The sequence below is a fragment of the Porites lutea genome, chromosome 11, assembly GCF_958299795.1.
Source record: "Porites lutea chromosome 11, jaPorLute2.1, whole genome shotgun sequence".
Classification (NCBI taxonomy): Eukaryota; Metazoa; Cnidaria; class Anthozoa; order Scleractinia; family Poritidae; genus Porites; species Porites lutea.
The window spans coordinates 24,815,312-24,835,353 of NC_133211.1; the positions used below are offsets into that span (position 1 = coordinate 24,815,312).

At 38.9% G+C, this 20,042-nt stretch overlaps 1 protein-coding gene across 1 annotated transcript; it reads right to left on the reverse strand.

Annotated features, from left to right (window-relative positions):
- Positions 1 to 10,279: 10,279 nt before the first annotated feature.
- LOC140953365 (neurexin-3-like) lies at positions 10,280 to 16,965 on the reverse strand. Its single transcript, XM_073402849.1, has 5 exons — positions 16,140 to 16,965; positions 15,438 to 15,673; positions 14,071 to 14,295; positions 12,441 to 12,923; positions 10,280 to 11,761 (listed from the first exon to the last, which is right to left on the reverse strand). Exons 1-5 carry the CDS (start codon positions 16,658 to 16,660, stop codon positions 11,394 to 11,396), a joined length of 1,833 nt encoding a protein of 610 aa, XP_073258950.1. The 5' UTR covers positions 16,661 to 16,965; the 3' UTR covers positions 10,280 to 11,393.
- Positions 16,966 to 20,042: the final 3,077 nt, after the last annotated feature.

Sequence of the window (20,042 nt, forward strand, 5' to 3'; positions counted from 1 at the left end):
TTAATTTCTATCTGTTCTAGTCGCACAAATAAAGCAACAGTTTACACTCTTCGATTTTCGGTAATGGGATGAAACACTATTAATTTGCACCGCTGCGGCTGTGTATCTTAATTCAAGAACTTAATAAAGGACCTGAACCTGAAAGGTAAGACAAACAAAATTTGCTAACCTGGCAATCAAAGCTTAATTCACTAAACTGGCCTCGCACAATAAAACGGTTGGCTTTGATTAATCACGAAATGAAACTGTTTTCGATTAATATATAACTATTCGACGACCATGTTCCGACCGAGCGACTTGTCTTAATCCGAGTAACAATTCAATATTTCAAGTTAGCGCTTTTATTCCGGCCTATTTTTTTTTAAAAAAAATGAAACAAGTTTAGTATGAGCTACTTAATACATGGTTGTTTTATTAATACCTAATTCCAGTGCCCTGAGTGATCTGAGTGATCATGGCCATAGTTATTTGTTATCTGATCAGTAAATTTTTGCAAAGTTGGATAATTAATAGCAATGATAAGACTGAGGAGCTCACCGTACAAATAACGGTAGCTTAATTTGTGATTGTTTCTTGTTACTTCAATCCAATTTAGGTTGACACAATGCTAAGCATGAGATAACAACATGCATGTCCAGGCTAGTAATAAACTAATCACAATATTTCTTGAATACAGGCTACCTTTCCCTAGCTTTCAGTTTTAAATTCCTGATACTAAGTTTGATTTCACTCTCGGATGCTACGGATATGCTCTGTATTTAAACAGTTTATTCAGTTACTCCTAACAATTGAGAAAGAAATAAACTTTAGCGCTGTATACAAGTTGGAAACTGTTCGTGTTTCCTACTTTCGTGTTTTGTGACAGCGAAAAGAATGTCATTACCTCGAAAAATTACTAAACTAAAATCACTAAAGGTAACATTTAGAAACGACGACACGAAACCTGTACTTACAGATTGTTTGTCTCGCCTTCACAAGTCGAGTGCAACATAAGAAAATTCGTCTAATACCACGACCGCGTGGTCAACAGGCATGCCCGTAGCCCCCTACGTTATGAAAACTTAATTCGATAAGTTGCATCAGGTTACCAGGAAGATTCTATTCATTTCTATCACAGTGGGCTTCTGAGGAAAACTTCCTACCATACACTTTGAACTGAGAGGATTTGGATAAAGTAGCCGGCAATGAGTCCAAATAGAAATGAGAACGTTTGATGGATCAGTTGTAGTTAACTTCGCGTAACATATTTGACCATATTTGCATGCTAATAGATACACAGATCTCAATCAACCAATCAAACAACGACAGCTGTCAGCATGTACCGAATACAAACTGAAACTGATTGGGAAATAATAGAAGAAATGCACAACAACCAAAATAAAACGATCTTGAAATCCAGTCACCTATACATCGTTTCAAACTCCTATTAATAACTTTTGCAAAGGAAAAAGTTAAGGGCTTCTAATTTTCATCAACAACTAATATGCTGTTGATCGTGCTCCAAAAACGATTCACTTTCACTACATCGCGTTACCAACGTAGACGCCAGCTTCATAGGACGGAGAATATTGGATAATGATAAATTGCGGTGGACTGTAACGAAGTGCATTTGAAAAATGAGAGTCGAAGAGCTGCCAGTTTAGGATTGAGATGAACCAGACTTAAGAATAAAAGCTTCAACAGTTTGAAAGTATTCCGGTAAGTTTCTTGACCGGAGAGAGAATAGAAGAGAAAATGAATGTTCACTTCTCACAGTAGATGTAAATGTATTTTAACAGAGAAATTTTAAAGCATCGCGTTCACCGCAAATTGTACCACGTGACCAAGTTTTCCATTTATTTATCGTTTTTAGTTCTTTATAACCACACGAAAATCGTGCAAGGCAGACTGTGTCGACGCCTCATCCCTGTAGAGATACTCGTGGATTCAAAAAGGCCAAACGTTCCGCTGAACTTAAATGTAAAATACAGTAATTATAAATTTATGTGCGAAACCAAGATAATTATTTAAGAAAGCGAAAAAAACGTGCGACCAGAAAGGTTGGCACAATGCTCAGTGAATGCGATAAACTTCATCGTAGATTGAGCTGATCACGTCATGAAGTGGGGGTCGAGCAGGCTTTCATTTGCTGTCACTTACGATTCTGCTGCATTCTCAGTTCTTCTAGGAAAGGTACTTTAAAATAAGGAGCATGAAACACGTTATTGCAACGGCTTCACACGAACCGACGTTAATTAACCCACCTTGCCCATTTACACATATATAGTGGGTTGCCTTGTTCAGCATTACACTGGTTTCACTGACTTAGATAATTGTATTAGATCCTGTCATGTGCCACAAGGTTGGCCCACAAGTAATGCACTGTTAACATCTAAGACATTTAACACAGGATTTAAGAAAGTATAATTTATCTAGATCTACGATATACAATCGTAAGCACAACGTTATTGGAAAGGCTGTTAGTCTGCTCAGAAAACAGAGAATATTACATTAAATACTGTGAAAAGAAAAATGCAAGAACAAATCAACAAAACTAGAAAAACACTGGAGCATTTTCAAAGTTTTCAAGGGCGTGAAATATACCTTTTTTTCTTCATGTGCTATAAGCATAAAAAGTGACCCAAGTTGTATTCATTTTGTGTTAACATTCATGTTGTATTCCATGACTCAAGTTTGAATTCTTTGATTCACTTTCTATTATTATCTTGTAACTACTTAAGGACTATACTTGCTCATGGACCTGGATCACAGCATTGAAAACTAAAGTTTGATCCTCTCGGAACAGTGCACTTTGTTAACCTAACTTAACTTGTTTTTTATTATTATTTTATTGTTTACTGAAGAGGAACTCAGGCTTTTGTGCTCATGTTGGCCGCGCGGATGCACCACCAGTCTTACCAAACACGAAATTTTTTCAAACATCTATTCCAGCTGCTATAGCCGATAGTTAAACCAATGCCTTTTGACTTTTTTCTACAGAGCCCATACAGTGTTCCGACAGGGAAAACAGAGGAATAGGACGTTACAGAACTTTGGGCGATGCCAGCGCAGGTAGGATCAGCATGATTTATTTCAAGGCTGGTGGCGATGTGGAATTTTACTTTATTTGACCGGGGCCTTCAACTGTTTCGTCGGCTTTCGGAAGTGTAATAAAACAGAATATGAGACTTTCCCTTGCTTCTTTAATAGAACTCAATCATAAACCTGGAATAGAACTCAGAGCCTAGACAGAATATGAAACTACTAATACTAAAAGGTCACGCAAAGCTCAATTATACTGCTTGTAAAATGTAGCTATGACAATCATATAATAAAATATTTTTGGACTGTATATATATGACCTTGCTCGAAAAGAGTTTTATTGTATCCCACAGACAATTGAATATATGTAAGGCTTTTATACCCCGACCTTGCTTTTGTTAAAAACGTTTTGTTAGAGTTACTTATTATAAATGCGTGGTCGTTTCACATTTGACAAGGCAGTGTTCAAAGTTTACTTCAGTCTGCTTTAAACCATTTCTTAAATAGAGCAGAAGAATACTCTTGGAGGTCATACTGGGATAGATTTAACAGTTTGTTACGACTATAAACTTCTTTAGATTTGAGATGAGCCAGAATTAAAAATTAAACGCTGCATATTTTGAAAGTATTCGGTGTACTTGAGGACCTGACCGGACAGAGAAAAGGAATGTTCATTCACCCGGAATGCATATAGATCAATCGCTTTATCTCTGGCTCAAAGGACACTATCTTTTGAAAGCTACAACAACACTTATCTCAATTTTCCTAGAAAAAGTAAATGATCAGTTCAAATGACACAATTTAAAGAAAATTCTTTTCTGAATTGAGACATAACAGGAAGTACGTTTTTTACCTACCTTTGTGACAGGTTTTAACTTTCACAATGAACGCGCACCGAAATCACGGCTTATGGTATGCAGGCTGATATCGTTGACTGATAAGCAAAGCTGGTGCTTCAGCTAGTCCAAAAGAGTGCATGCGCGCTTGTTATTGTATAGTAATCTACTGGCTACCGGCTCTATCAGTTCTTAGTAGAATTCGCCTGGAACTCAGCTCCTCCTCCCCTGACACATGCTCACTACTGAAAATCAAGATGGGCGGCTTCTTCCATTTTTTATCTGTTCTCCAAAGGATATATTTACGTGCAAGGATGACATGTCGACGCCTCTTCTGTAATACTCGTGGAATCAATGAGAAGAAACTTCTAGGTGAACTAAAATGTACGTAAAATTCAGTAATTCTTCAAATAGTGATATAAGCCATGCTTGTGGCCTCTGAGGGATAAATAAAAATTCGAAATGAACGCGACGAAAACGTACAACTAAAACGGTTGGCAAAGTGTGAGAAACTTCATTCTCAGTTGATCTTTAGCCAGCAGTAGTCCGATCGTGCCGAGAAACGACTGCGAAGGCTTTCACTTGCTGTCAGTTAAGGTCGGTCAGTTCGTCTAAAAACTTTACTTCTAAGTAAGGGGTATGAAACAGGCTATTCAGGTATATATAGGCTTAAAACGCAACCAAGTTAAATTAACCCTCCCTGTCCATTACACATATAGTAAGTTGCCTCGTACCACACCATCACACACACTTCACTGATTGAATCCGAGTTCCCAGTGCAAGTGGACTAGATTTCAGCGTGCGATGACGGAGCCCTAAAAAGAATAACGAACTGTTAACTAACAGACCCCATTTAACATGGCTGAATTAAAGTAAGAACATCTAGACTTACACGCACGAAAAGCACAATGGTAAGGCTGTTTATCTACTCATAAAATCACATTAAATAAATTGGGGCGAAAAAATATAAAACTAAGCAAAAACAAATCTACGATGCTGCAAAAATCTGCAATGCTACTAAAAAAAACCAAGTGTTTGCAAAGTCTTTAAAGGCTCAAAATACATTTTCATCCATGTGTCTCCGTTTTCTTAAAGTGTAAAATTAAGCATAAGAAGACCGAAGTTATAGTTCTCTAGTTGTGTTAATATTTATGTTGTGCTAAGCACTGAACTTTTCTTTCACTTTCCACTTTAAACCCTTGTAACTAATAAACTAAAAAGACTCAGTAGACTTGTTTTTTCTTATGGCCATTAATACACAGCATGCGAACTTCTTTAGGAGTAGTACACTTAATTCAATGATCCAAACCGCAGTTAAAATTAACTCAGCCTTTTGTTGTGCAGATGCTCAAATTGAGTCTTACCAAAACGAAATTTTGATCAAGCATCTAGATTCCAGCTGTTAACCAAAAGTCTGCCTTTTGAATTTTTTTTGTACAGACCCTGTTCAGTGTTCTGAGGCCGGGGATCAAGAGAGAAACGAAGAAATGGAACGGCTCACTCTTAGCGTAGGCAGGACAGTGATTAGCATTTATTTCAAGGCGGCTGAGTGTCAGGGTGGCGATGAAGTGGAATTATACATCATGTAACTGGGGCCTTCGCTCGTCGGCGTTCGCCAGTGAAAAGTAACGTTAAACTTTCCCAAGCTTCTTAACTAAGAACTCAATGATATACCGGTTGGAACTCAGAGACTAGACAGTATGTCATTAAACTGCAGTGGTAGACTAAACTGACTCAATGCTCGATTGTGCTACTTGTAAAATTTGGCTGTGCCATTAACATAATGAAAATGTTTACGACGGTTCAGTTATGATCTTGCTAAAAAGAATGTTTTCAAATATTATGGTGTGTATACCCGACCTTGTTTAGTTTTGTTTGTTGTTGGAGTTGCTTTATGCATGCTTTTTTGTTGTTCGATTACTTTATGCAAGTTAATAAACAAGGCAATGGTCAAATGCTGTACTTCAGTCGGCTCTACAACATTTCTTAAGTAGAGCAGCACTTTGACTGGTTAGTTTTCATTTTTACATTATACTGGGATAGATTTCACAGTTTTTTATGACTGTCAATTTCAATTTTGTTATGTAAGGCACAAGTTATATCATCATAGACAGCAGCATTCCTCAGCAGGAATACTAAAGGAATATATCATAGTTTTGACTAGATAATACGTCACCTCACTTTAAAGAGGACCTCAGACAAGCTAAAACTTACATAATTCAAAATAATAAGCCATAGTCAAAAGCCATAAAGTGCCACAGAATTCCCATTTAATCTTAGCTGTTGGTAAAGTAATATTTATTGTGTTATGAGCTATAAATGACCCAAGGATATATTAGCCAGCATGCAAATAGACAAATTAAGATTTTTTAACATTGTTTGCCCAAATATGCGCAAACAAATACTTTTTTGGATCATTCCAAACAGAAGGACCAGGGAAGCAGTATGATTTTGCTTGTTTGTTTTTCTAACCAAATATAATGATTCGAGAACTGAACCGATCTCCAATAAGACTGAGCTCGCCTGTGTGTACATCATGTCACTGAGACCGACCAATTCAGGCTACAGAATTTCGTCCAAAAAAAACTCTAAGGCTCGGATAAGTTTAGTCATCTCTTGCATTGAATACTTGTAGAGAGAAAAGGGCGCTAGCTGGTTTCATGGTGTGTAAAGTTTCAAATGTGTTTATGAAATGTGATAATTTAAAAAAAGTTCATTTTACTGACTGCTTTCACAGCATAAGACAAATAAAGTCATGATAATTTCACATTTTGCGATTTATATACCGCATTCGGAGCCAAAAGAAATAATTATTTAGTTCTCAAAATGTTTACTTCCATGTAAACTACGTAATGAACTGCACTGGGGTGAGCACTGATTTTGCTCCGCACAAACTCAGTTAAGTTCGGACCGTGCAGTAAATTGATGGAGACCTGAGTTTAAACGCTGTGCAAGATTACTCAAGATGCTACGACTTTTAACCATACGTAGCGACTGATGTGGATGTACTTTTTAAATTTCACTTCAGAAATCGCAGTAAGGTGTGTGCTGCCAGTGCTGGCTGTTTGATCTAAACTTTTCAGACTGTGCACTATCCTATACCTGCTGTGCATGACCGTTGACTGTGACAAAAAAAAGACAAAACAAACATCTTGTAGACGCGAAGCGAAATTATATCCAGTCAAGCAACTTTACTAACTTAGCCTATTTTCTTCTTTGAAGTGGAGGAACTCAGTATGACTCAGGACCGAAGCAGCGTTTAATACTAAAAAAGAAGGAATCGACACAGAGACGAGACGAACAAACATCCAATGGACAGAACTTTTAACAAGGTTGCATGACGCACGAAAGTATAAAATATCACTTTTACATGGGCCTCTTGGTGTAATCCCTATAGAATCAGGAGACGAAATTGCAGTTAATCCACTCAATAGTAATTTGAAAGGATTTATTTTCCCTTAAAACTGAAAAAGGAAGAACCGCTATTGCACTCGAAACAAGTTTATTATAAGTGTTTGTCGTGTTTCGATGGTGAAAAAAAAAACATTAATTTAAGACTACTAAGCATCAATTTAAACAAAACAAACGAAAACGTACCACAAAAACGGCGACACAAATCAATTGCACGTACAAACTGTTTTCTTCGCGTTAGATGTTGACTCAGAGGAACACAATATTTGGTCCAAAGTCTACATACTGGTGAAGACGACCACGTGCTCAAGACATCCCATAATACCCAGGATAATACGTGTCATCCCGGCATTGTCGATCGAAATTGAATGAATTGGTTCTGTCTCACTGACTCAACATCAGCCATTTCGAGTCGGTTGAGTGCCAATTGTTTGTTCCCATTACCACTGCGCACGTGATTCATATCACAAGGTAATGCTTCGTGTGAGAAGAAATTTATAAAGCAAAAAAGTAAAACTTCTCATGAGTGATACTTTGGTTTTTATTTAGATGGACATAATCAGGACAGTAGCTCTATGGAATGCTCTCCATTTGACAAAGCTTGCAGTTTAAGTTTATAACGAAACTGCTATATACCAAATTTGTTTTGCACGCACCTGATTATGCGATCAATTATTCTACAAAATGGAGAGTGCTCGGACTTACATACTACTTTCACGGTAGGGCTACACGAAGTCAATGTAATGAAATCATCTGGAGACATAGACTACGAGTAGTCCTCATTTTTCCTCAGGCATAGTAGAGCGAGCGAAACGCGAGCGTGCGTGAAATCACCCCACGCGAGAAAGGCGAGACGTGGCTGGGAGTTTCTCTCTCTCACCGGGGCGTCTCGCCTTTCTTGCCTTTCTCGCTTGAGGTGATTTTCACGCGCGCTCGCGTTTCGCTCGCTCTACTATAGATAAAGCTGGTTCTGCAAAGGTAATAAATCTTGGCGTCTAAAAAAAAGTAACCGTAACTACTAATAACAGAATACAAGCGGGTTTTAATTAAACCCGGCGAAATCAACTCATAAATTAATCGGATGCACAATCACAGACAATCAGAAAAAATACTCGCCTCTTTAAAAATGTTCAAAACCTTTTATTCCACCTTAAACTGACGGAATGATCTGTTTTTCCTTTAACATTGGTTGTTCTGAATCCAAAGTAATTTTCAAGCGACGAAAAAAAGCAAACATGTCAAATAAAAATGCTTTACAGGGAGCAAACGTTCGCACCTCGTGCACTTCACTCAGAACTCCAGGAACAAAGAAACACAGTCAACGCACAGAAAGCCCGCCTTGAGCCTGCGGTAAGGGATGCGCAGAAGCTTGCGCAGAACGTTTTTCCGCCCTGAAACTGGAGACAGGGTTCAACACTTTTATCTTACTGCCTAACCGCGGCAGGGTTAGGTCAATCTGGGAGATAGCTGGTTTGCAGAGCGGGAGGTCGCTGGTTTTATACCTGGGATGGGAAAATTACTCAGGTTATGAATATAACTGAAGAAAGAAGCTACTACTTTTCCGCTACAAACGGCTAGGTGCTCTGGTGACCACGAAGAAATGTTATTCCCGTCTCAGAGAAGGAGACGTATAAAAAGAGTTTTGAATTAGAACTCGCGTGGTTAATACGTTGACTATAAAATAAAGAACTTTTTGTTAACATTTATCAACCTTACGACGTCGGTGCAGGCCAGTCCAGTCCAGTCCTTAGGCATTTATGATATTTATAGCGCATTTTCCGCGCAGTCCGGTGAGTCTTTCTCGGTGACGTCACAGCTCACTGTAGAGTCATGGTTTGACCTTCATCGCGGTTAAACGAGAGAAACATGCAAAAGTTAATAAGTAAAGTACTCAGTTAAAACACTGTTTACTAAACTTTTTAAAAGTTTACTAAAAAAGTGCTAGGTCTTTGAAAACAGAAGCTGGTTGTTGTTGTCGGCATGATTTTTCAGCATGATTTTACTCGGGCACAAAGCGTTTTGAACACCTTTTTGAAACCCTAAGGGCCAGTTATTTTTACGGAGTTTGGCTAGTGTTTGACAAAAGCGCGTTCTAAGCCATTTTCAGTTTGCCGAACGCTTTAATAATTTATAAAAACACCATTTATCGTGAACAGTTTATGAAATCATATGCCGTAGACAAGAAAAGCATTTGTCTTCTTATAATAATCCACTATGGAAGAGATTTCGAGGTCCAAAGATTTCCTAAACCGCGGTCTAAGTCCGACCCTAAATTTTTAGAAAATGAAAAGAGGGTTACTTAACAAATTAATTTATAAACCTTTCTCATATTAACATTTACTAATAAATGAAATTCCAACAATCAAAACCAAAAAACAACTTAGAAGTTTAACCTTGGTGGAGGTTTGACCAAGCCGAGCTAGATTGCCCTAGAACGCCTAGGGGCTGTGTGGCCGCGAGAAGGCTTCATCTACCTAAGTCTTTATCGCTGAAAGTAAAAAACGGGTTATTGCTTCAGAGTGCCAAGGTTCTTAATTCCATCATTCCGACAAAGCCTTTTGGATCCAGACTTTTTTAAAAATAATTGTACATAATTATTTGGACGAGGTTGAGCAAAATATCGTGATTTGTCAGTGGCGAGCAGATCAATTATTTGCCGAAGCCGAAGGCTGAGGCATATAATTGATCTGCGAGACACTGACAAATCACGATATTTTGCGATAACCTAATTCAATAATTGTTTTATCATTCGATCACCGAGTTTGTTTTTTTAATGAATATCCTCGGGAAGCGAAGCCAATTCTGCCATTTTCACGCAAGAGCGATCGGAAGAAGGAGAAATGCACGGTTTCCTTTACGCATGTGCAGAATATTATTTGCAGCCAAACACAGTTGGAAGGCATTGCGCATGAGCACACCATTATTTGTAGGCAGTTATTTGCAGGTCACGTGGTGGGCCCTCGGCCAATGAAAAGGAAGAAACATTTGCATCGAATAATAATTTCTTTTATTTTGTTGTTGTTTCTTTTCTTTTTTCTTAATACACTTTTGCAATAGATCCTAATAGGACAGAGAGGAAGTCTAGAACGTTGACCGCGGGATACCTTAATAACAAAAAAGTTATTTAAAAAAAAAAGTGATGGAAAAGTGTTGTAAGAAAGTAGTTTTGTAGTTTCAGGATGGTTTTTGTAATATATGTCTGGTCACACAGCTACTAGTACCTTAGAAAATGAAGAACATTGAGCGGGCAATATTATTCTATTCAAAAATGTTCGGTATCTCGTCGTTACTTCTTGGCCCATTATTTTTCTGCACAGGTTAAAATGTGCCTAAAAGAGCCGGGTTTCTTTACCTTTTACTTAGAAATTCTTGAAAGTTTTATTGAGATACAGATTTTGATAACTCACTGCTTATGATCATTGCAATCTAAGCCAATGTAAACAACCCCTTGATATGAGAAGATTATCGGCCCACAGAATTGAACTTTCGTCGAGTTTGTCAAACTGTGCTCATACCCCGAAAGGAAGAACACAAATTGATTTGCATGCGTGCTAAGTTATTCCTAGTAAATACGTCCACAAACTATTGTAGAATCGTCCAAAATAGTTAGTCCATAATATCTTTGGCGCGCTAAACTTTTCCAGCAAACAGCTTAAGAATCATGCACGGCTACATTTGGCAGCTATTTTAGCTATTCCTGATACTAGAATCCTCTATTATTTCCCAAGATACAAAGATTTTGTGGGTTTTTACTGAAGTCCACTTGGCTTAGCTTTGTTGTTGACTGTTTTCTCCAGCAATTATGAGCGTTTGTATACTCATCGGAAAATGTGGCTTTCAATGACCTCATCTTTTGTACTAGCTAATCTGATAGACTCCGATGAATTCTCGAGTAAATAACAGAATGTCCTTTTCAAAGTTTCTAGGAAAGTTTTGTTGCCTTAGAATGCAACTGTAAACCATTTCCCATTTCAATGTCTTCCAAGTGCAAATCTTCGTTTAACTTGGTCTGAAGACGCATTACTGTTGCCTGTTGACCAGTCTAGTTGAATTAGGGATACAAATCAATCAAGCAATTGAAGCTGTGTCGACAACTGCTATTTCTGTAAACGACCACAAGCAGTTTTAAATCGAGACAGGCGGGCTCTGAGCCTTCGTGGTTTTCTTGGCAGGTTTGTAAACAAAAAATGGCGGTTGATTATACATCCATGAGCCTTGCTGTTGTTCTGCGTCTGCCCCAGGGTCCTGTGATTGTGCCTCCTCGCTTTTACTTGGCTTGAATGAGCCCGTGTATCGATGATTCCAGCGGTAGAGAAGGAACACGGTGATAAGCACAACCGCCATGGCTGCTAACACTATAACAATAATGACCCAGGCTGACACGCCTTTGGATCTGGGGGTAGGGTTTTGAAGCTGTCTTGCTACCTGATTCTGAGTTTTTGCAGTTGTTCCCGTAGGAGTTGGTGAGGAAACAGTGGTGCTTTTGGTTGTGTCTTTTAAAAGGAAAAAGGGCAGAAAAGATTTACTTAGTATAGTTATTATGGCTATTAAATATGCTTCTGCCCCTAGTTGTTCAAACGTTAGATAGCGCTATCCACTAAACATGCTATACAGTGGCAGGAGCCCATAACCCGGAGCTAGCAACTCCCCATACTAGGCTTATGTCAGTACGTTTTTACGGTCCGGTTTATTTTTAGACAAATTTTGGGGCCAAAACCGTTCTAAAAATAAACTAGTCCGAGAAAACGCCGTGACACGAGCGCATGGACCAGGGCGTAATAAGCTAGCCTAGCTTATTACGCCCTGGCATGGACGTTGCTCGCAACAAATCGTTCACACACATCGAACATCGTGTCGGAACGGTTTGCCGAGAGAGTTTGGTGAACAAAATCCCAGTCCTCACTCCTGAATATTTACTTCCGTCTCAGTGGGTTCCAGTCATCTTTCTGGTACTTATTTACTTCCCCTACGGTCCAGATTCCTTTTCACACTACACCAAAGTGTGGCACAGAACCTATCCGATATGTGACGCTCCACTTTCGAAATTGTCGCGGCGCAGAAATCGCGCCGAAATCAGAGTTTTTATGTGTAAACAGAAGCCCTACCTAGTATGATTTTCGTGCCGGCGCAAGAGCTATTGGTTAAAGTGAAACATAGCCCTGGACGGCCTACCTTTTGTTGGTGTAGTTGTTGAAGGGTTGCATGACGGATCTAAGTCATCATCGTCTGGTGAGCACCCTGACGTCGGGTCTGGTATGCACTTGCGTTCCGCTGATTGCAGTAAGAAGTTCGTCATCGCTGCAGTTCCCACTCCACTCGGATATGATATCATTTTAAAGTCTTTTCTTTGTCGTTTCAATGCGTTATCTATTACATTGATTTGCTCAAAGTGAAACTGTTTAAGAAACCCCCTAAAAAACAAAGGTTTAGCTTTTGCAAACACCAGTTTGTCAGAAGGGCCGCCACCGTAGTAAATGACGTTAGATGTGTTGTTGTTAAGATTCAGCTTGAAATGCGAAGTTGAGGACTCACTGCTTTTTCTGAATTTTTCTTTGTCGATGATGACAGTTAAGCGCGCCTTTCTGCGACGAACTTCCACGTGATGCCAGCAGCTGTCCGAAAGATAATTTCCTTTGTCGAACACAACTATAGAACCTGCAATATAAAGACACGTTGAACAAGTGATTGTGCATTCGTAAGAAAAAAAGCCCTAATCTCCTTCCCTTGGAATTGAATTTCTTGCAGGTTTTAGGTTTTAGTTATTAGCCAGGTGAGCTGATTCAGTTTTGGCGAGCTGTGCGAAGCTAAAGAGGGCAAGCCCCACGGCAGACTCAGCGGGGGACGGAGGATTTTGTGATAGACAGTAGTAATATAAGCGCGATAGCGCCTATCAGGACTGCGAACGGCGTATTTTTCCAGAGAGTTTCGGGCGCATGCTCCTCCGAGAAAATTTTTGAGATTGAAGTTCTCTGAGATGCAAGCTTAGTTTATTACAAAGTGCGATGTACAGTTATTACAAATTGCGACAGGTATTACAATCTGCGATGAATTTATTACAAATTGCGATTATTTTTACAAATTGCGACAGTACAAGACCTCGACAACTGACGTCGCTTATCAATGTTCAACCGTTGAGAGCTCTAGGGAAATTTCCACCCAAAATGAGCGATCAGATTATCCGAGAATTTCCGGCTGTCGCTCACGGCCGTCCCAGTGACAGACCTCAGTCTGTCGTGGTGGGCGCCCAGACGAGAGCTATGCTGCCCACACGCAGCCCGTCACTTAGTTTCCCCTTTTCTGGAGAGTTTTCGCACAGAGGGAATTGAACTGGAAGAGATTCGTATGTGAATCAACCCAACATAACTGCCAATTGTATTCAAGTTTTTTAGCCACATCTCTCCTAGCCCAGCCAGTGTACAGACAACCTCCCCCCTCCCGCGATTTTCTCTCCGCGATTTTTTTTTTTGGTGGGAGGGGGCATCTGTGTACAGGTAGGAGCAAAACCTCAAAAAGAAACACCGTTTTCCTCAGCGAGGAACAGGCTTTAAATGTGTATAATAAAAAGAGGTACTCGATAGCCCTGCTGTTTCTCGGGGGTGACTATAAGACCTCGCACTCATACACCCGGCAGTGTACTGATAGGGTCTCTATTATTTTATATACTGTAATCGTTTATTCTATTCTCACATAGCTTTTCCAACCCTGATGAAGACTAGTTCTGTCTAGTCGAAATATTGGGCAAATAAATTTGTGAACCTTAGCCATCCGATCAGCCTTGCCTTTATTTTAAGTCTAATTTTACCTCCACCGACGTCTGCCTCGACTCGTAAACTTCCATTTACGAGTTCCGCCACCAAATGGTCTTTGTCACTCCCCATGTAGAAGAATACGCCGTTCTTCTTTTCTGTTAAAAACATAAAATGTATTGTGTTCCTTTCTGTGTCCATAAAGGGACTGTCATTACTCAGCGTTTGAGAAATATATCCCCCGCTCTCTTCAGGAACATTCAGGCGGGCAGATTGGGAACCTAAAAAACAAATATATAAAACAGATTAAACAATAATATATTTGTTCTATACTTTAACAAAAAACGGAATGATGGAAACGATAGGTATGTACAACAAGTCCTAGGTAGAACTAATCTCACTGGCGTTTATCTTTAAAATTAATGATGTTTTAGATTCCTATTCTTTTTAATAGTACTATGTCATGGTGAGTTCCACATGTTTTGATCATTGCTGAGCTAAATTTTTGAAGTCTTCTATGTCATCTTTTGTCGTACTGGGAGCTTGAGATGAAATTTCGGTCGTCCTCAGATGTGGGCTTAAATTTTGCCGTTTGTGGTTCCATGGCAATTACTAGCCGAGGCTGACGATATAGAGGGTTTTCACTCACGTGGCCAGCATCTATGCAACTGTTTATTGAAACAAAAATAAGCGTTTGCATAAGAAAAGAGTTCAACTCCCACGGGATTGGTTTGGAACACCAATATGGCGGACGTCACATCATGTGAAAACGTTCTAAATAATGGGCACTTTCAGTCCTGGAAACGAGCTTTAAATTTTGCTTTACACTTACGTAACAGCCGTCAACCATCAGCTTCTTTCGCTGAGAGTAACCTTGAGCGGCTTTCAGGTTATACACGTTCACACGGCAATACCGGACGAATTTTCGACCGGCTGAAATATTTGAGCGGACACTTCGTTCAAACGGAACCGTTCGATATCCTGTTCTGTTCACATGGACCTGACGAACCAGGTGGAATTTGTAACTTTGTCTGAGGTTTTACCATCTGTCCAAGTACTATTTAAGCAATTCCAAAATCGACTCTCCCAGCTGAGTTTCTTTTGTCTGGGTGACCTCAGTTTGTGTGGTCCTTTACAGTACAAAAATTTAGACGGTTAAGGTGTTTACATAGCGCCGGTCAAATTTGCCTTACAAAAATTTAAACGGTGGTGGTGTTCACATTGCGCTGGTCAAATTTTCCGCCGTGACGGCTAAAAATTTGTCCTAAATTCAAGCGTTCGAATTTTTAAACGGCTAGGCGTTCAAATTAGCGTGGCTCCGTGTCAACAGAACGAACGAATTTTCGACCGCTCGAAAATACATCCGGTATGCCGTGTGAACATAGCCACAGTAAATAAAGACAAATTTTAAACTTTGTCTTACGATTTTCGCATCTATGTCCTTCGAAACCAGTCGCTGAACAATCACATTCTGAATGCCATATTCTGTCAATGCATCGACCACCATTGTAGCATCCCACTTTGCTACAAGCTCCGAGGCAAGCCTGGCTCTGTGCGTTAGCTGGTTCCCGTAGCTTTACTTTATCCAGCTGACCACTCGATGGTCGATAGACCCTAATATCACCTATACATCCTTCAAAATTGGCGACACTGAAGTTACTAAATAAAACAAGAATGACAAGTTGTGTTAATTAACAGTAGTCAGCTCCAAATAAAATCCTATTTCTCCTTTAAGCTTTTGGAAGATCATAACAGTATAACCGGTAATATTTTTAATTATTTATTTCCGCGTGAATTAAACTAACAAAGTGCTCGCACAGTTATCATTCATTTATGATCATTTGTCAAATGAAAATTTTATAACGTTTGCTCCTGAAACTGACAGCTTAGTAGTAAATAAATTGTAAAATGAGTTGGTTTCGTTCCTTACTGCGAGCAAGTCTTGTGATCATTCAATTAAACAACACCACGATGACGAACTTTTCGTCTTCTTCGCGGTCAGGGATTTTTAATTATTTTCGTGAATTTGCAGGAAGATAGAAGCTTGACTTTCTGAGAACCGACAAAACAGGAAAAGAAACCTAACAAAAATAAATCATGTTAAAAATATCATATCTGCTTTTACCGAAATAATTTTGTATCGGAAAAATCCGTCTCCGACAAACTGAGCGGAATTCCAGCGATGAACAAGACGTTGTACGCTCGAGTCTGGTCAGATGCACTCATTTGAAATGGAGTTTCTTCAGTGTGTACTACGCCATTCTGATCTTTTATTGAAAAATGTACTTTTTTCACATCAATCTTTATCCTGACTTTGTACCATTGCGAGTCAGCAAAGTTATGTTTAATTTCACGCTCTTCTATCCCTGGACCAAGCCTTGCACGAAATTTGGCAAAACCGCTACTTGTCAGGAACAGACACATAAAGTAGTAATCTGCGCCCTTGACAGCATCGTCCTGATAGAAAAGCAAAGCTTTTTTCTTTGCACTGGCTTGAAAGAAAAACTGTAGCGTCGCATTAGGAAACCAGCTCCAAGGATCGTACTCGGCGTAAGAACTACCAGAAAACCGTAAGCCTGCACTTCCATCGACACTTGCCTGATGTAAACCTACCACAAACAGCAATACTATAATGTTTTCAAACATGGCGTGTGAAACCGAACCAAGTGAAATAGCTAACAGAAGAGATTTCTATTTGACATCCGCAGAACTCTTTCTCACCGACAAGAACGTGCATTGCGTTTTAATAGCCATCAAAAACAAGCTGATTCGCTAGTTGAAGTCAACTTCAACCACATTCCCGCTATCTGTGTTTATGGCCACCTCATTGGTGAACGCAGTTTTTTGGTCTTATCTTTATACAATCGAGAAGGTCAAAAATTCGAAGAGCTCTCCACGTAGAAAGGTAATAAAAAATTGAAGTCAATGACGACTGGCATTTGGCATTTACCTTGAAAAGACACACGAATCGTTGATGCAACACGTGAGAAAGGGTTCATTTTCAGCTGCTATTTGTATTTAATTCAAATTCTTTTTGCTCGTTCTTTAAAGTTTTAAGGGAACACAACTTGTAGTGTTGTAATGTAATTATTTTACATCCACTGATATTCCACTTCTGTTCTTTAATATCCCTGAACTGTCGCTCATTAACACAAAATATGGAGCCACGCATGAATACAAGTTATTTTTATAGAGTGATTTGTTATTGTTCTCCAAAATAGCCTGAGGACTGCAAAAGACTCTCTTTCGTATGCCGCCGAGATTTTTTACGTGTCATTGTTTACAAATATCTGTTAATTTTCTGTTCATTTTGTGAGTCACAACCATTAAAAATTCACAGCTTGATAGAAATAATACTGCGCGAGTTTTGTATTTGCAAAACCTTCCAAATTATAAATAGAAACAACTTCAGCTTACATGTAAAACGTGTGTTGATTTTAGACCTTCCGCGATTAAACAGGATGTTGTAAAAATAGGAAGAAACGGGGAAAAACGAAAAAAAACAAAGAAACAAAGAAACGCGGGAAATGCAACCTATGAAATAACCATTCATATGCGTAACGCCTTCTGTTTTTTTTTTCTCTTTTAAAAAGGTCTACACGTTAAAATAATCATGAACATTCTCACGCTGGTAACACTGTTGCGAATTTTGTGGTGGCGAAACGTTTTGTATTTCTGAATGTGCGGTGAAGCTCGGCGTCCGCTCTATTAATACGGTATTACCACGAGTTTCGAGAAAGCGATTTTGCCTAGAGCCTGAATTAATCAAAAATGTACACGAACAAAAAGCCATTAGTCTTTTAAATATAGTTAACTTGTGAGCAATAATCTAAAGTGGCAATGGACCATAGCTCTACGAAGGAGAGGAGGGTCAATTTGTGATTGGTGAATTTTGGTCAACTTTCCGGGCTTTTTATTCTGATAAATTTGGAAACCACTTGATCCAAAATTTATTGTAACATTTCTTACTTTGCATGTTAATAGACGTCGTTACACAAGTTACGAATCTTCCATTTTCCTCCATTTATATTATCAGTAAAGAGAAAGACGATTGAGAAACATGAAACGGCTGTTTTAGGGATGGAAATGTTTCTTGCATTAAGCTAGTTTATGACTGAACATTTTTGCAATAAAAAATGTCAAGCTTTTTTCAGATGGCGTCATTTTGAATTGTAAACTTTGGTTCATTAATCCTTCATCAACTCTTTGTCAGGGCTCAAAAGTTTTGTCTGTCTTTTAATGCCCTTTTTAAAAGAAAATTAATTTGTGCGTGATATTGGAAAAACGATGACTGCATGCGATTATAATATATCTATTAGACAATTCCGGCACCTACTATTTTTAAACACGTTTTAGGAACCTTAAGGGTAAAACCAGTCGATAACAAATAGATTATCGTCCTATTTTTACATTTTTTACCATTCATAACCCATTTCTCGTCATTATGCTTGCATAAAACAAAAATGATCTCCCGTTTTCTGAATTACACACCACGCTGACTCAATGCCACAAAATGAATTATTCACAAAAACAGTTCAAGAGTTGACCTTCCTTAAAATAACTCATGTAATTCTTTGTAAACGAAAAAGGCGCCTATGAATCACGCCTTCACTTTAAACTTGATCATTATTAAAGCAATCATAAAACTGTCATGAGTAAAATAAAGAAAGTTATTTCTTTATCTTGCTCTACCGGGACTCTCACTTGCAATAATCGTGATCTGCAATTTGATGACTTAAGTTGGTTTCAATCATCATCATTTAAATTCCATTTATCTTAAGCCGTCCTGGCCCATTTTATGCAAGTTCACCTGCCAGTTGCTTTACTCACGTATTCTGTATGACAAACTGCTGTGCCAGTGTCCTGCGCTGTTAATGGCACCGAGGCCTTGAAGAATACGACAAATGTAATGTGTTTCGGTATAAGGAATCATAGGCATGAGAAACGGAAAAAGCTTACTAAACAAGGTAAGGTAATCTCCTGATTGAAAGCTAACCTGTTTTTGGCGTTCATATATTAGTGAGAAAAAGAATTGAAAAAGAGATTGAAGGTAAATGAAAAATAAAATTAAAGACAAGAAATGAAAAATCAAAATAAATGGAAGGAATGAAAGGGGTGACCTTGCTCCCTCGTCCTTACTAATTGAATGTAAAATGCAAATTCAAAGAACAATCAAACAAACAATATTTAAACCAACATGCTTTATTAACCCATTTGTTCAAAGGAATTTTGCCGAAAAACGAGTTTTGAAGCTAGTCGACCCGTTTTCTGGTCACTCTCTGCCTAATTAAGAGCAAAAACATACCACAAAAACCGTTTGCAGTTCGTTTACGGTAAACTTTAATACCACGATCATTTTATCGACCCGACTAACTGCCCATGGGTCTCCGAGGATGTAAGCGGCCTTCTAGTCGACCCAGATGCAAAATATTAGCTTCTGAAGTTCTGGCGTGTGCTTTCCTTCTTTTCGCTTTCTCTCTTCCCCTCTTCTTTTGCTCTTTTTACCAATTTTTTTCTTTTAGCTGGGTATTTAAAAGGCTTAATTTGGTGGGAAAATTTTGGGGAAAATCGTCTGGGATCTTGGGATTAGATGAAAGGAAAGGTTGGTGAGTAGTGGAACAGCATTTTCCACATGGGAGTTTTCAGGTCAACGTTACGAGGTTTTTTGCCTTTTTTTCTCGCCTCCTTGCTGAATCGTGCTCTTTCTTGTATGGTTTAAAAGATCTGCTTTACCCTCAGGCACAATATAGAGGGTAAAGTTGTCCTTGAACGTTAAATTAAAACCGATGACGTCACAGGGGTTAGAAGGGAAGTGGATCCACCCGGGCTGTTATGGGCGGTTCAGGGGTGAATAGGCCAAATCGTCAAGTAATAAAAGACGGATACTTTGCCTAGACATGTGCATGTTCAGGTTAATAGACACACGTGATCAGAAGCCTATCATCCCAGATCGGAGCGCCGATCTCCTAAGGTTTTGTCACTTACTGTAAGAACAGTATCAGGATGCACAACGGATTTATCTTTAGGG

Excerpts from the sequence above, each read along its gene's own strand:
- LOC140953365 (XM_073402849.1), bottom strand. The coding sequence starts at position 16,660 with ATGTTTGAAAACATTATAGTATTGCTGTTTGTGGTAGGTTTACATCAG. Across the intron at positions 12,924-14,070 it reads CGAGGCAGACGTCGGTGGAG|GTTCTATAGTTGTGTTCGAC; the intron begins GTAAAATTAGAC and ends TTTATATTGCAG. Across the intron at positions 11,762-12,440 it reads AACAACTACACCAACAAAAG|ACACAACCAAAAGCACCACT; the intron begins GTAGGCCGTCCA and ends TCCTTTTAAAAG.